The 17,307-nt window shown below is 43.1% G+C and overlaps 1 protein-coding gene across 1 annotated transcript; it reads right to left on the bottom strand.

Annotated features, from left to right (window-relative positions):
- Positions 1 to 3,441: 3,441 nt before the first annotated feature.
- On the bottom strand, positions 3,442 to 16,076 carry LOC145433192 (uncharacterized). The gene is made up of 9 exons (XM_080310159.1): positions 14,952 to 16,076; positions 14,675 to 14,803; positions 10,509 to 10,657; positions 10,318 to 10,450; positions 10,188 to 10,253; positions 9,691 to 9,827; positions 9,408 to 9,613; positions 5,826 to 5,982; positions 3,442 to 5,282 (listed from the first exon to the last, which is right to left on the bottom strand). Exons 1-9 carry the CDS (start codon positions 15,513 to 15,515, stop codon positions 3,983 to 3,985), a joined length of 2,841 nt encoding a protein of 946 aa, XP_080166285.1. The 5' UTR covers positions 15,516 to 16,076; the 3' UTR covers positions 3,442 to 3,982.
- Between the last annotated feature and the right edge of the window lie 1,231 nt (positions 16,077 to 17,307).

Below are 17,307 nucleotides of genomic sequence, written 5' to 3'. Positions count from 1 at the left end.
TTATGGTAGTGAGTCTTCCGAGTCGAGGTAAAATTGCCTTGCAAGATAAACGTGCTACCGCCGAGATTCGTTTACAGTCTTTCGCGCCGAAGGCCGTTGGATTAAGCGACCACGCCAACTCCAATAATATTCTTCTCTTTGATAATATCGAGAGAAGAAGCGTATCGGAGTCGAACCAAGCATCTTGTCGTGCTACCTTGCTCATACCCACTGCCACCAGACCAAGGCTACTCTGCCAACTACGAATACAATGCGTGCCGCAAGAAAACACATTACAGCAGCTATACCGGCCATCCACAAATCCGGGCCGAAAAGCACTTCTTCAGCCCACCCCCAAAAACGTTGGTCTTGGGACCCCTACAGGGCGATAAGCCAAACTTCCGGGGGATTCGCCCCCAGACCCTACAGTTGGGTGGATATTTCACCTGTACTTGTGATCACATGTATTCTACTCAGCGTAAGCAGAGAGTTTACGTAACTGATCGCGCCAATGGCTAAAATTTTCGATCATTCACAACCGAAGCGGTTTTTCGCGGCCGAATTTTTGGTCCACCTTTAGGAGTCCCATGTTAACCTAAACCTCATTATGTGTTGGTGCGTCGTGACGCGGTAATGGCTGACGCCGAAATGCCTATAAATCAGGTCGTCTATTAAGCAAGACATTTAGGCACACTAATTCGTGCAAAGCGCGAAAAGAAATTGAAAAATGCTGGAAAAAGTTTCAAATAAATACGCTGATTTATGTTCATTGGCGAAATAATTTTGGGTCCTTTTCAAGCTTGGCCCCTCTCTAATTAAGCGGTTTGCGATCCCCCAGTTACGTTCCTGCACAAAATGAATGAATCGAAAACCAATGATCAAACTGCGCTGTTTAGCGATGAGTGAGCTCGTATCTGTTCTGTATTTGTCGCTCGCATGTCGTCAAATAAAACGTCTTGAACTTTAAGTCAAATCGAACATGTTTCCAGCCCTAATGTTACCTCACGAAGTTATGAATGAGTTTAAAATTTGATGTTTTATATATTTTATCAATGGACCAGCGTTCAACATTGCATCTTGAAATTAAAGAATAAAATTATAATATACCTGGCGGACCGGCAGGAATGTCGTCGCGGACCGGCACCGGTCCGCGGACCGGCGGTTGAGAACCACTGGTCTAAATCACAATTTTTCATAATGCACTTCTTGATATCAGAACCAATGCCTACGCAGTCTTGCTTCAGTTAGGATATTGTGGTACGTTGAGCATAACACCATGTCAACCTATTTGTTTCGTTTGACCGTTTACGATTCACAATGAGTGAAGCTGTAAGCAGTAAAGTCAAGCTGTAAAATGCCAAATCGTAAGTTCTCCGACAGTGCAAACATTTACAATGAAACGAAATGCACGTTGCAAAAAAATTTTGACTCTGTAGACAATTTTTTGAGCCAACGCTACAATGTTGAGAAAATTTTGACATATTTTGACAAGTCAAAAAAAAAATCGCCCTACCGATCACGTAAGTTAGCGGGACAGGCGTGGTTGTTACGACACTGCAGAAATGAATAAATTGATCTACTGTGAAATTACTGTCGCTGCTGAAGATCTATTGTTTTGCGATCCGTAATAAGCAATATCGTCCAATGGCGTATAGGTAAGTCGACAGAGCAGATCCGCCCATACCTGAAGTTGCTCTCAGAGTGATGAAAACATCTCGAAGGACAAGAGCTGTCCCATAGTGAAATTTCATTTGCGATACAGTGTTGCTAGCGCAGTGCTATGGGTGGAGCCCGGAATTAGCAACCAGTGAGCGATGCTCAGGCCGTGTTATTTTTGGCATATGCCAAAACTGCCAAAAATAACTTATTTTTGGCATTTTTCGATTTTTATTTTTGGCAGTTTTGACATCGTCCTCTAAATAGATGGTTTCAGCCTCGAATAAGTCACGAAAACGCTTTATTTGGGCTAGTTTGTCAAAAGACACCACAAAATGTGCAGCATCCACGTATAATCAGTGCCAACAAACAATAAGAAGAAGAAAAAACCTAACGATTTCATAGGATAATAATATCAAACGAAACCACAAAATGTGCAGTATCCATCGGAATCGATGCCAATAAGCAAAAAAAAGCCTAACAAACACGCTCAACAGCTGATTGTTACAGCTGTTGAATAGACTTAAATCGTTTGCACTGTAACAGTGCTTCCAAACTCAGGCCAGCTAAGTTTCTCCTAAATTCATTTCTCGCCAAGCGAATCTGGGAAATATCGGCTTCAACAGTAGCCGTTGAGGGATAGAATGTTGCCAGTCATCCACAAAAAGTTTTCCGAGCTTCAAAATCTTTGGAGGGCCGAACCGTCTTCCATGCATCATGAAAAGAGATCACTTCGCCAGTGCCATCGATCTCATCGCTGAAATAATTTTCTTCCCGATCCTTTTCCAGGAGTTTCCTGTGTTGTCTCTCAACACATTCTATTTAGTAGCCCGACTATCATTTCTCCTTCAGTCTACCGATATATTTTCGGAGGACTTTTGTCACTTCAGGTGGCTTTAATATTACCAACTCGCATTGAAGAGTCCTGGGAATGTTAGCTTGTTTAAGAACATTGACGCAACAAGACTGTCTGGCAAAACTAGACTATGCAGCTCAGAAATAGCCAGACAGTTTGTTGCGTCACAATGTTCAACTCGATCACAATGCAAAAATCGTGGTTGATTTTGGGGGTTCCAGCTCCATGAGCAGAATATAATTTATATTTTAATAATCGGTACTGCGGCAGCTTCTCATTGATACCCGTTTTATCAAATTTAGCGCTCGACAAGGCGGTCAAAAATGGTCGTAAAATTGCCTTTGGATAAATGGAAAGTATGACGTAAACCAAATGCAGTCAGCCGTTCAATCACGCTGTGCCCACACCATTTAGGACACCATGCTTTCACCCCTAATGGGTGGGCTGGACCCCGATTAAGAAACCTGCCTTTCACAAACGGTCTTCTCGCTTGTAACGCGGTCCTGTTAACACAACACCATGAACGAAATACACTATTTGGCAGACCGTGTTATTTTTGGCATATGCCAAAAATTGCTTATTTTTGGCATTTTCAAATTTTTATTTTTGGCATCTGGCTCCTGAAATGCCAAAAATAACACGGCCTGCCGATGCTGTTCCGGCATAATATCATCTGTAGCCGCTGCTCTACCAACCTTTGTGAACGCGTATAGCATGGGTGCTGAACTGCCTTGCATGCATACACACAGTGGCGGCCCTTACCCTTGCCACATCAATACACCGCGAATCACCACATCAAAAGACTGCAAATCGCAGAACTGGCCAGAAATTTGTAGTTTTGACACGGCCACTGCAAATGCGAAACGTCACAACACCTGCATCCAATCCTCGTTCGCTAACACACCCTGAATTCTGATCATCATCCGTTTTCAGATTATCAACACTAACACTTTTCGAACGCAGGAGATATTTTAGGAAAATATTATCAAAACAAAATACGAACAGAAACAAACAAAACCCGCAGCTGCGAGAAAAGTCACCGGCGCCTGACGACAGTTTAGCGATAAAGTGCCAAACCGAAACAATCATCGCTAGCGAACACAAACACGCCCGGGAAATGTGCGGACGGCGGCAAAACGCGGATGCGTGTGAATTTTCCATAAACTATACACAAAATAACCCGATAATATTCAATAGTAGCGTATCCTGGCGTAGCATCGAAACCGCGATATCGAGAAAAGTATCACTGCATAACAAGTGCGGTGTCGAAACTAGCTTCCGAGGTGCTTTTCCTCAAGTACTGCTCAAGTACGCATCGCAAAGAAGGAAATAACGGTTGATTAAGGGTCAGTGCTAACAGTGCAAAAATATTTGTGTGATCACAGCGAACCGCAGGTATTTACAAAAATCCAGCGGCCGCGTTAGACGCGCGAGGTAGCATGAGATACCATATCTCAATTACAGCGCCTATTATAACCGGCTATTGTCACGTTAGCCGTCAAAATCGCGCGCGTCCAAGTCGGACGGAACGGACGTGCCGTACGTGTTCGCTCTGTGCATGTGCGGATGTGCATATGGTGCGGATGAGTAGTAATTGAAGGGACGTGGACTTCGCTGCGTGAGCGCGTGACCGTACGGTAACATGCGGTCGCGCGTGGGCCGAAATTCAGGCGAAATATTGTGGTTAGGGTGGTAAAAACGCGTTTGGGCATTGGCCGGGTAGGGCAAATTAAATTGATAGTGGGCGGGGAGTACGTTACCGGAACGCAACGCGATTTCGCTATCCCAATAATGTCGAGGACGGTATAGCGAAGGCGGAATTTCTGACGTCAGTGCCCTTGCGTTATTGTAACAATTTATCCCGTTAATCGCGATGCGTAGATTCGACGCGTGTTCGCAACGTGTCGCGTGTTGGTAGTTATTATTTAAAGTCACACCGGGCCGGTGACCACTAAGTATCGACGCCTGTTCTTTTATAAACTCGAACTGATCCGGGAAGGCAAGTTTCGTAACTCCGCTCACGGGAGTCGAACTCGTAAATTCGGTTCGATTCGGATGGCGAGCGCTCGACGCGGAACGACTGTCGCAGCTTCCTGATAGTCTCGAGACCGGGAGAGTGATATTCGGCGGTCCGACTGGTTCGAACGAGTTCGTGTTATTGTGGGTCGAGTCTCGATTCGAATCGAGCGTTTTGTCGCGAGTTCGGGTCGTCTCGAACGGGCATTGGTTCGGTGGAGCCGAGTCCGCTTCCGAATAGGAAGCGGGCAGAGGAGAAACGGAAATCGGAGACGGGGAATTCGAGTTCGATTTCGACCGACGGCGGGTTGGGTCCGAGGTTGACTTACATCCACCGTAGTGGAGTACTTCCTTTAAGTTAACTTCATCGTCCACGACACGATTTAGAGTGTTCGCTCTTTGGTTCGACAATAGCTCTGATCCTGATACGCCAGAGTGGCGTGCTCTGTCTGTCGAATTCGAGGATGTCTGGGACAAGCGGCTGCTGTCGCTACCCGCGCACGAGCACGGCGCCTCGTCTCCGTCGATACCCGCGATTCTTCGGTCCCGGCGGTAGGCGTGGTCTACTCTTCTTTGCCGGGTGGCTTTGCCGCATTTACGGCGAGACGAGTGATTCGGACTCGCCTTGCAGTTGTCTGGAGAGATTTTACTGTCAATGTCTGTCGAGCTGTCTGTCGGCACTGGACTTTCGGTGGAATAACGCCTTGTTTCGAGATCGGCGGTGTCGGCATTCGTTCGGTTGCCATGAAAACCGTATTCCACCGATCGTTGTACCCTGCGATAAGGATGTATCGCGTTAAACAGTTGGAAAGTCACGTAGCCATCATTAGATGACTAGGAATTGTACAAACTACCCATCTATAATTAGTCGGCGCCCTGTTAACTGCATTTAAAATATTAGCTGCTAACAACTAGAAAACAGATATCGTCGGTATACCGCGCGAATCGTGATACTGATGTTCTATTGTGTGATGTTCTTGCGGCCATTGCTAGCTCAGAGTCATCACACTACCAGCAGTGGTGTAGCTAGTTTGGGGGTCGAAACCACGTATTGTACTGATGTTCATGAGGAATACCGATCTGATTCCGATAGAATAAAAAATAACGAGTTGGTTAGGAATTGAATCTAGCTAGTTGCGCGTTTGTTCTACTTCTAGTTGCGTATTTTGAAAATCCAGCAGCCTAGTTTTTACAAGTCTGTTAAGACTGATGAACCAAATGGTGCAAACATATGGTAATAATGTTCTGAGTATATGTTGACCCGTTTTACATGTGAAGTTGAGAACCTCTGCTTCAAAGTTTAGAAAAGCGGACTTACAATTCGCAGTCGTGAAGATCGTCGGCTGGCGTACGCGATCGGTCCGAGATGCGATATTGCGTGATGGCGACATCTTGCGGTACCGATGAGGCCCTTGAAGTGATGCGTCCGCGATTACATCCGTAGCAGCCGTCGTTACCACACGACGCGCAGGTTTCTACAATGTGTCGTGATAATAGAGTTATTGAATAATACAACTCGGCAGTGCCGGTATTTCAACAACAGCACGGAGGAGGACCATCAATTCAGGCCACCATGATGAGGTAGCCTACATGAATTTCAGTCATTATGGCGGACGTAGATATCAGGTTGTTGTATAGTGTTTCAGCTACATACACCACTCTTGTATTCATTTTCGTGATCACAGAACTGCTTAATTTTAGCACGGCCCACTATTTTTCCGAGCTTTTGAAAGACGCCGCGTAAACTTTAGACTACTCCTACTTTTACTTGACAGATTTCAGTTTTGTACGCAAAACTTCGTCGAGGCGACTCACTTTCTACTTACTCGAGAATCGCTACTTCTACTCGAGTAGAAATCTACGATGTTACTTGTAATTCTGGAGTGCCATCGATAGATACTTTGGCCACATCCGAGGAGGAGCCTGCCAAAAACCGCAACACATTGGTAGGAATTCTGGTGTCGACCCAGGTCGCGCTCAAACTTAACCTATTGCAGATTTGGAACGTAGCCTATCTGGTGGCTAGTACTACCATGGACTGCAACACCAATGGGTCGCGGGGTCGACTCCGACCGAGGTCAGCTCTAATGGTGGAGGGTTATCCAGGCTCCAAATCGCCTTCTTTTACACAAAAGTCTAGAACAAAATTGGGCAGTTCATCAAAGTCGGCAGTTCAAGATCATAAAAGAATATTGGCCTGGTGTTGATTCCATGTCATAAAATGACATGACGTGATGACGGAACACCATCAAAATTCAAAACTAACACAACAACCGTGAGCGTGGTCAGGACATCCTCGGCCGATGCAACTAAGCTATATTACGACTGCAATAGCAAAAAGTTGTCCACAGGCATACTCAGGCGGTAATTGAATCTGGAATCTTGACGCTTCAATACCGGATCCGTATATTTCAGTTCTATGTTGAATAAAATCTCTTTTGTCAATGAATACACCTCCCCTGGACACCGAAGAGAGTCGGGTTTGATGGCCAGAGTAACATAATGAAAGCTCAGTGAAGTAGGGTGGAATGAGGTCGCGTATATTGGGTCTAAAACCGTCGGTATGGTACCCAAACTCGACAATTCACCATATTACAGTCGGGCTCGAACCAGATAATATAGTCTCCGATAATAGACATGCCGAAACGTTTCGGCGAAACTATTGATTCCCATCATGAATAACTTAACGAGTATACCTATGATAATCGTATAATATACTAAATCAGAGGTCTCAAACTCAAATGTGCTCGCGGGCCAGTTTTCCAGTTTTGACGCCGCCGCGGGCCGCAGCATTTATAGGGGTGGTCTATGTCTTTCCAAGTATGCCTTATTTGGCGGGAATGAATTGTCCTATTGAAAGTGAGCCGATCCAGCAGACTATCAGTAAACATACATCGTCAAAATGTGATTTCCTCTGCTATAAATTTAGCCCTGGCAAGAAAAGAATCATCACATTTATAACTATTTGAATAGAATTGTTGTTGTACTTGATATATATTAATTATAACATATAGACACCATATGGGCGGACAAATGTATGATCCCATCATAAAAGCTATCGGGTGATAATTTTGCAGCTACTATGAATATTTTGAATTTAACAGATTGATAATAGAGACTGATCTGATATCAAAACATTTTTAGGTTGACCATTGTAATTCCAATCAGCTTAAGTAGGCTATTAATCTCATGGCCAAATATCTTCAAATATAGGAGCAGAAACAAATATAAATATAATATAAATATATTAATGAATGTGTCCTAGTGATTGAAATGTCGGAACGCCGAACGGCCCATTGTTGTTACATCGTTGGAGCGTACCACAACGGTACTCGGTACCTGTAAGTGGCCCTAATAACCTGGTTTAGCGACCGAAGATGTAACTGACAGATTGCCAATAGTTGTCATAACTACTTGCTTAGTTAGTGAAATACCAAGCTGCGACCTTCTGCTCTATTACTATTCCCCGGATACGCGATTAGTTTGTTGCGTCCATGATTCTAACAAATTCACGGCATTCCGAGTCACTCCCAGTCCACTCGAGTCATTTTCATTTTGCCATCGAGTTAGCCCGAGTCTGAGTAATTCTAAGAAACATCGCGTCCAAGTCCAACTCACAAATTTCAGTCTAAGGAATCGTCTAAGGGTCAGCTTTTGTCATCATGAATTGGAAATGTGGCGAAATAGTGAATCTTCCACTGCATGGTAGCAGTTGCAATTGATGTGATGGTGAAGTTTGATGAATAGTTTCAGACTTTCGGGGCAATTTAAGAGGGGATTTTGACTTTATAACCTGAAAAGATATGTGACACTAAAATATTTTCAAAGTATTAAAAATCTAAAATGTCGTCGCGGGCCGCACAAAATGCTCTGGCGGGCCGCGTGTTTGAGACCTCTGTACTAAATAGTAGGGATGGTGTGAACGTGAGGTTCACGTTCGTGTTCTGTGTGTGAACCTCGGAAAATTTGAGGTTCGCGTTCACAACAGAACCTTGGTAGGTTCTGCACTGTGAACCTTTTTCATATATTGCAATTTTCACTTCATTATAACATCTTTGGTTCAAATTTATTGACTTTCAACTGCGGGCCACTATATGCATGGGGCTGGCAGCACAACACTAAACGAGCATGCCCCTGGCAATCTCAAAAATTTACTTGTATTGTTACAAAAGTTTGCCCGAAATATCCAGCCTTCCGTTTGTGCATATTTAGTGTCTCTGTGCTGTGAGCTTGACCCGCAATCACATGGCATCAAGAGCGAAATTCTCTGTATTTTGTCTGCAAATGATCCTTATCCAACCAATAAATGAGATTGATATCGTCTTCTGATGTAAAAATCTAGCAGGCGTTCGGGGTCAATCTCGACTACATATGTATACTGTATCATAAAAACCAAATTCGTGCGACTGGGGTGTTGGCTATACTGCTGTATAACTTGTTAATCGGTAGCAAGTATAGAAACCCATTTTACACTCTGCTCAATATGCATGTGGCAATACTCAGACGCCGATTACATTGTCCGATCAGGTCGCAATTGTTGGCAAAGCGACGCAAGATACTGATTTTATTGGAATAATATATCATTTGATTGCCCCAGTTGATACATTTGGCGACATTTCAAACGTTAATATGTACTTAAGTACCGAGCTATTATGTGGCCCCGAGTCGTCGCTCGGTATCGTGTACAGTAGATTAATATAGGCAATCACCCAATTGAAATATGGGGTTTAAATTAACAACATGACGTCACGTGACGTCATGAGGTTCACGTTCGTGTTCACACAGAACGTTTCAAAAAGGTTCACGTTCACACGAACCTGAACCTTTCAGAGGTTCACACCATCCCTACTAAATAGTGAAATCCACAGGACTCGCATAGTATAATGTGTACCAATCCCACCTTCTGGTAGAGAGACACTGCCTGGAGTCAGCGCTTGACTGCCGGATGGCAGAGACGACGCGCTGTACTGACAGTTTTGCCGCGCAAGGTATTGATGAGCCTCGTCAAGAACTCCCATATCAGGTGAAGCATCAGCTGTGTCGTTCCGAGGATGCGAAAATATCCGTAACTGCCCGGTTTCGAGATCGAAGATCTCATTCAAGTCCCTGGCAAAAAAAGGCGGGCGTTAATCTCAGCACTACCGGTCAATGATGAGAACTATACAATATACTACACAAGTTACCTCGCATAAGTGAAGCCAGGGGCCACGTTCCTCGACACTGCTGTATTCTGTCTTTTCAGTTTATCGGGAGGTATTTTAGAGATGTCGACGGACCAGAAATTGCCTTTGGAATGCGGTCGTGCGGGGTCTGGCAATACCTTAAACAGGTATGCTTAGTTTATTCAATTGAATAATATTTTCACACTGAGAGAGACGCGAATACTTCTGGGGTAATCGTCAGGAACTGGTAGAGAATTGAAAAGAACATATCAACAATCGTACCACCAGTTTAGTCGAAACGCCGCGAATGTAACGCCCAAAGCACTGGGAATGTTCTTGCATACGCTTGAAAGCAGGAAGGCTACAAGAACATTGTACGCTATCTATTATTGACGTCAAATGTGAAAAAGCATTTCGCGAGTTACATATTTCGTAATTGCGGCGCTCAGCCATATCGCAGAGCCCATTAATGTAATCCAATCGTTTTTCGTAGTGCAGCTTGCAACCATAGAGCTCACCTTTGTAAAACACGCGTTCTGTGAGAGGTTATGGCGCACAGAGTCCCTCCAACCTTGATATTCCCCCTTCAACAAGAATTAGTAAAATAAGTGTTGACTGTATTGGACCGCAAACAAAATGCTAGAATACCTTAAAAAACGGAAACATGGTGCTAATCTTGTTGAGGATGTCCGACAGCTTTAACATCTTAGTAGGCGAGCTTTGAATCGCTAGGGCGATCAAGCCGACGTAGGAGTACGGAGGCTTGGCGTGTCGGTGATACCTAGATATTTCGCGAAACATGTATTTCTTGCCATCACCCGCCGATGCTCAATTCCTACTTCTTGTCTGGAACTTTTTTCTTCTTCATCGACCCTGCTTGACAACGTTCTGTTGATTTCCTCTTGCCACACACCGCGGGCGACGGATCTTGAGGGAAGTTGAAAAGGTTTCGACAGAAGACGGCTTGGTTTTCGAGGTTCGGAGTACTCTGCCCAGAGGGAAGATGAGTCCGCGTAACCGACGTGACCATACACGGTACACAAAAATAACAAAATGATGTTCAGAACCAAAAGGTAGTGTTACCATATTTTGAGAGATGAAAAAGACGACACTTTTTAGAAGCCACAAAAGATATAATAGCGGACGAGAAATCGGATAATTTGAGAATTTTTACGAAAAGTATTGTTTTTACTGAAAAAATGTCATTTTTCCGACTCGACTCCCGAAACGCTCGCTCTATCGTAGAATCGGTTGGGTTTGACCTTTTTTTAGTCAACGTTGCCGTCACTGCCGTCGAAATCCAGTTCCGCGTCATTTATGGCGTCTTTCAGCTGTCCCTGTACAGTGGGGGTCTTCAAAAATGACTTTTTTTCTCAAATCGTACTGGCTACTTGATGAAATTGTTAGGTTACCTAATTCAAGCCTACACACCAATTTTGGTTCAATTCAAACCAGCAGCCGCATTGCTACAGGAGAAGAAAGTTTCTATTTATTAGATAAAAATAAATAACAAAACATTTGAAATATTTTCTCTTCATCCCATGGAAGTGTTAGGATGTCTATAGAAACGCTGTTCACCAAATTTGGTTCAATTCCAACCAGTGGAAGCGGAGTTATTGCCGTCGAAAAACCTGGATTTGAATAAAAGAAGAATTGGTCACCGTAAATACTATTTTATTCATAATCCCATTTCATCAAGTAGCCAGTACGATTTGAGAAAAAAAGTCATTTTTGAATACCCCTACTGTACACTGTACAGTGTACAATCGCCCGACTTCCAAAGCTATAAAGGAGGACGAATTGCCAAAAAGGAGGCCATTTTCGATTTCTTGAAAAAGGAAGACAAAACACTGCAAAGGGCGCTACACGAAAATAGAACTTACCTCACAATTATACCGTGTTATAAATCAAACACAATATTTAAACTAAATAATAGTTGACAATAAAAAAACAGGCACAAATGGAGTCCAGCGGAACGTAGGCGCATAGGATTTTTAACAATGCTACACAGCATGAATCATTCAGAACCGTGTCTTTCGTAAAGTAACCAAAGGCACTAAGCCAGCGATTGAATACATACAGAGAAAAAAACGCAGATTGTTAATTACGATTGCTCAAAGCGCGCAATAATGAAATTAAAACACGCAAAGAAGGGAATGCGTTTCAGTCGCTAACGAGCTAGGTGAAATATTCGATCGACACCACGAGAACGAGGTTTATGAATTCTGAGGTCGGTTCTGTCTTCGTGTACCACCTTTTGGACATGAATGCACTACATCAGTGGTTCTCAAACTAGGGGGCGCGCCCCCTTGGGGGCGTAAAAGAAACTGATGTGTGGCTTTTTGAACTTGGAATGAGTTTAATATGTGCTGAAACTTCCAAGTTGAAACAACGGGTGTAATCCGAATTATACTACAACTTTAAATGCCATAGTTACATCGTATCATACCATACCATACAACGATGCTAGATTGTGACTGATACCGGACCACGCACCGATCATAATATGTCTCAGAATTAAGAGTAATATGGTGAATGCGTTTAGGTGTCAGATGATGCTCTCATGGTCTGTCTGTCAAGCATTTGTACAGACCGTGTAGTAAGACACAGCATTATGGAGAAAACAAATATTTCCTTATAAGGTCATGCCATATGTCATTTGTCACATACCCTTTATCGAATCTTAGAAATTAGAATTCAAATCGAAGTGGCTTGGATCCGGATTGGTTTATGATTTAGCTTATGATCAGATACGCTTGAGCAGGGCTGGCCAACCTTTTCGGCCGAAGGGCCACATTCGATTGGCGAACTCTTGCGCGGGCCACTATCCGCGCGAAGCGCGAAAAATTTTTCAAGTTCATAGGTCAATATTATTGTCACTTGACTATATTGCGGGCCTGCTGTATATCGCTGGGCTAAGTTTGCGACGACTGGGCTATTCGGCGTATGGACATATCGATATCGAAAGCTGTGACCAACATACGTCAATCATTTCGTGCCTAGGTTTCATGGTCGACGGTCTTACTGCGAGCGCAAACGCAAGGTCGCATATGTTGAACGACACTTTGTCTCGTAATCGCGAATATAGTTGACTCAATCTGATACATTAGGTGTTCTTCCATTTTCGCAAATGGGCAACAATATTAAAAACAAGAAATCGAGTGACAACATATTGCGCTAAGCTTGTAGAAAATTTTTACCTTTGATAGATCTATCGCAAATTATTCTGCTCTATTGTAGTGTACGAAGATATACCAATATGTGAATGGCTGATGGATCTGTCAATGCGTTGGAACTGATATTTTAGTTATCACATCTCAAGTATTGCGGCCAGACTAATCAAATTTTTGGTTGGCCATGCAAGCTCAAAATCTGTGCAATCCATTTTTGATGATAATAGAAATTTCGGAAATTACCTCGCGGGCCACTCAAACCCTTCTCGCGGGCCACGGGTTGGCCGGCCCTGCGCTTGAGCAAAGTCCAAGTCAGGAAATAAAGTCATTAGGCACCAAAATCGCTAAAATATGTATTTATGCCACCTGCTGCCATTGCACATGATTATTCTGGCCAAATTATTCATCTAAAAATTTTTTCCACCTCCGCCCGATTTACCTCCAGCTGATAATTATTGCTCTGTGTATGGTCCTAATCTCATATTTGACAGATATCTCGACAGTCATAAACTTAAATACTACCAAACTATGTGTTGGGATTGCAAACATTTTCGTTGTTCTTTTTACTGTTTTTTTTTTGATATGGCGATCAGCGGGTCCGAGCGAAAATTTTCACCATCATTAAGGGGAGCGTGTCTAAAGAAGTTTGAGAACCATGCACTGCCTACACACTCTTTTCACTTTACAGTCGGTAGTGTAATGCCAACTGGTTTGAATATCACTCAGTCGCGAGTCGGTGTTTTGTGGTCATGTGGGGCTAAAGGCTTATGTACTGCCCACACGAGACTTGAAATTGTTGCGAGATGGAGGCAAGTTCGGTAGCCACAAATGTCTGGACCCAGATAAAGTTTTCAAAAGTGAAGAATGAAGATATGTCGTTAATGCGCTACGACTCTTGACAAAATACAAATTACTACCGTTTCTTTACAGAGCTCTATCTGAGAAGCGAATCGATCACATCATGTTCTTCGTCAGAAGTCAGCACTTTGATTGATATTAGCGCGTATAAAAGATTATTTCATATTCTTATTGATGCAACATACAAAGAAATAATAACCAACCATAATACAAAGCCCCGAAATCATACCGCGGCATAACTAAAATCTTGCAATCTGCAGACGCAGATAAGTTACAAGGTTATATGGCGTGGTTACCTTGTTATGTAACGATTCACGAATAAAACAGCTATTAGAAGTATATGTTTTGATTTTACGAGGATCTGATCACACGTACCGATGTACTTTTGACTTCACCAACACAGCCATCTGCTTATTAGTGTAACCTACCAAGCAAATCTGCTCCTCAACGGCAATCAGGCGAAATTCCTGCGTGCAGGGATTACTAATTCAAAGCGAGGGGATATAAATAAAACTATTGGACCGCAGATCCATTTAATCTGCCTGCAAACAATCGCACAGAACACTAAGTAGGCGGTACATCGCACTGCTGAATCACACTGTCCAGTATTTAGACGCAAGCCTTTAAACATGCATGCTAAAAGCCACTGTAACATTGCGGCAGACCTCGCTAAGCACCAACCGTCATGCGAGGTCGTCTACTTTGAAGGGGCATAATTACGAATGGCTTGACAATACGTTTTATTATTGAGGCCATGCTTTTGTGACACACATCTGAAGAGCAAATTAAACATACTATTTTCAACTGACCAATGCTTTTCCGGGTCAGGTAGCTACACTCGGTCGGATACGAGCGGGCAAATGACAATACAATGGATTCCATAGTTGGCATTTACATGCATTTACATTGACCCGACATAAATACGCTCAATATCATCCATACTCAGATTCGGAACAAAAATTCGAAAAAGTTACCTTGCTCATTGGATTTGGAATCCTCCCGCCCCAATTGCCGTTTGTAAAACTTGGTCTCGGATTGCAATATGTCGACCGCCGTGCCAGATTTTGTGACAAATACGGCGCAGTATAATCCACCATGAGTTGCTGTAAAATTATCCATATCGTCACACATCCAGGAATCCAATCAATTTCCAGTAAAACCCATAGTGTAGCAAATTGCGGTCGTTTGACGCAGCATTTGTAGGCATGCAAAGAGTAAGACAGAGAAGGCATAGCAAGCTAGCTTACATACATTTTCTCGACATAACGGTGAGTCTCCTTCCCTGCAAATGTGAACGTCCACCTTTGGATGATTAGGTTTCCAATCACGAGAAAGTGAATGCGAGATCACCCTCTGATCAACCACGCCCTCTTGTGAGATGTGAGCTGTAGTCACGTATTCGCCGTATTCGACAGAACGACGCGTATCCTGTTCCCGACTATTATCTGTGGAGTCTGAGGAACCGAGAAATTCGTCTAGCTGGCGCCTCTGTACTGTATCTGTCGAGCATTTAGAAGGGCTGTCGCTATCCTTGAGCAGCGGAATATTATCGAAGATTAGCCGATCGATGCTGTCCTGAATCAATTCACTCTCCCCTCCGCAAGTGAGAAGGTAAGAAGGGAATTCGAAAATTTCCGAGGAACAACTGTCGCTATTCGTAATCCGGGCTGTATTGAACTTCGCCGTGAACGAGTCACAATCATTTCGTATCTCATCCCCTGTTACGCAACAACTGTCTTTCTCATTTGCAGAGTTTGTGATGGTCGATCCAGTTGGCGCAAAGGCAACTCCTGCAATTAGCAGGATCACGACCATTTCGCTCTCCCTCTCGCGCTAATCGCCTTTAACTTACAAGCACTAACTTGGATTACGGTAATTCTTTTGTTTTGTCGGGCATTAGCGCCGATAAGTATTCTATCTTCGATGCAGCGATGATCGGTAATTCACACGATAGGTTCATAGAGCAGACTGCAAACTTGCGGTGCGCTAATAAAATCAACTACGCGATCAAAGACCCTGTGCTTTCATTTGCTGTTCAATACGGGACTTGTGGGTAATTAGATATCTAATGAGTGCATGACATTTTCTCGACAGATTTGTAGTTATTAGCGATTAAGTCAGTGCTTCAAATCATTTCGCTTTTAATCACTGATTGCAATCAATTACCGCTTGACTTGCGCTGTTCAGAACCTCTTACAACATTGACCCTGCCGACGGTGACAGATGGTGTCAGGCTGTCGGATTCTTGGGGTTTTGATTATCTCTGAAATGATGGCAATTTGCGCGTATCCTTTTTAGACCATGTAAAATTGAAGTCGTTGTGACAAATCGAGTACGGTCGCTTATTTGATCAAGGCTCAGGTACCCCATCAATTTTGCGATCGCAAATAAATTCGCGATTTTCGTGTGATCCGTAAATCCTTGGAGTTCAATTCGCAATATAACTAGACCATAGCCATACGCATAGAGATCATAATCTGCAGCTGCATTTCGACGATCTGTACCGCATTGACAAGTTCTATCGACCTCATATATGCCAATGTATATTATCGTCCTTTTCTATCACATACAGTGTAAATAAAATACAATTTTGCTAAATAACACCGAAATGAATACTCATTTGATATATGTTGCTCCGATAGAGAACGTATCATGGTCTGACGAGATTGAGCTTCGAGCTACCGAACGATAATCGCCGCATTTCTATGGGCCAATTCTGTTTAGTTAAGTTGCACTCAATCATTGTAATCATCAATGGTAAACCGGCGTAAACCAGGGGAATGCTCTCGTGGCCTCCTCCATCCTGGATCATTCCATTGCGGCCTAATTTTGATTTACCATATCCGAATTGGTCAGTAGTAGTTACATGTTCTTTGTTGAAATTTGTTTCCTCAGAGACTTTCGTACTATAGGCATACGATTGTGATATGATTAATGGTCGTCGGTACCTCATTCCAACAGTCCCACAGTTCAACCTTTTCTAAATCTTGACAAATGGATATTAGACAGGCCGTAGAAATGAGTTTATGCAGGCATATATGTGTATCTGTATAGCAACTATCAGTGTTGGGATGACTCGAATCATGACTTGACTCGAGTCAGACTCGAGTCACCTTTTTCGTATGACTTGACTTGACTCGAGTCACTTTGCTAAAATGACTTGACTTGACTTGACTCGGCGTATCACAAATGTGGATTGACTCGTGACTCGGAGCAAAATTTACGAGTCAATTTCGAGTCATCAAGCAATCTATGTTGATAATAATCATTGTATCTTGCATATGTTCGGATTGTACGCGAAATGATGGTGTAACCCATGAGAGCGACCAATCATTCAATGATCGTGCGTTTTACTGAGCCTCTATTGTTCCCTCACAAATAAATTGATCGCAAACGAAATGATCGAAGCTTACAGCTTACGTTGTCGTAAACTAGTATAGTAAAGTAATTTAATCGCAAAATGTATATTTCTGTTCTCTGTTATCGTAACTTAACCAAGCCTCCTGTTTTATTGAAATTGAATTCAAATATAATTTATACAGCCCTCAACCATCGGCGCAGGCTGGAATTGTATCATATTAATTTGTAAATGGGTAATGTATTGCAT

The sequence above is a fragment of the Botryllus schlosseri genome, chromosome 2 (assembly GCF_051294905.1).
Source record: "Botryllus schlosseri isolate E-star chromosome 2, Bs_hap1, whole genome shotgun sequence".
Taxonomy (NCBI): Eukaryota; Metazoa; Chordata; class Ascidiacea; order Stolidobranchia; family Styelidae; genus Botryllus; species Botryllus schlosseri.
Note: the sequence above shows the minus strand (reverse complement) of the source record. Positions and strands in the feature narration are given on the sequence as shown.

Excerpts from the sequence above, each read along its gene's own strand:
- LOC145433192 (XM_080310159.1), bottom strand. The coding sequence starts at position 15,515 with ATGGTCGTGATCCTGCTAATTGCAGGAGTTGCCTTTGCGCCAACTGGA. Across the intron at positions 10,658-14,674 it reads TTCCAAATCCAATGAGCAAG|AGTACTCCGAACCTCGAAAA; the intron begins GTAACTTTTTCG and ends CCCTCTGGGCAG. Across the intron at positions 9,614-9,690 it reads CCTGGCTTCACTTATGCGAG|GGACTTGAATGAGATCTTCG; the intron begins GTAACTTGTGTA and ends TTTTTTTGCCAG.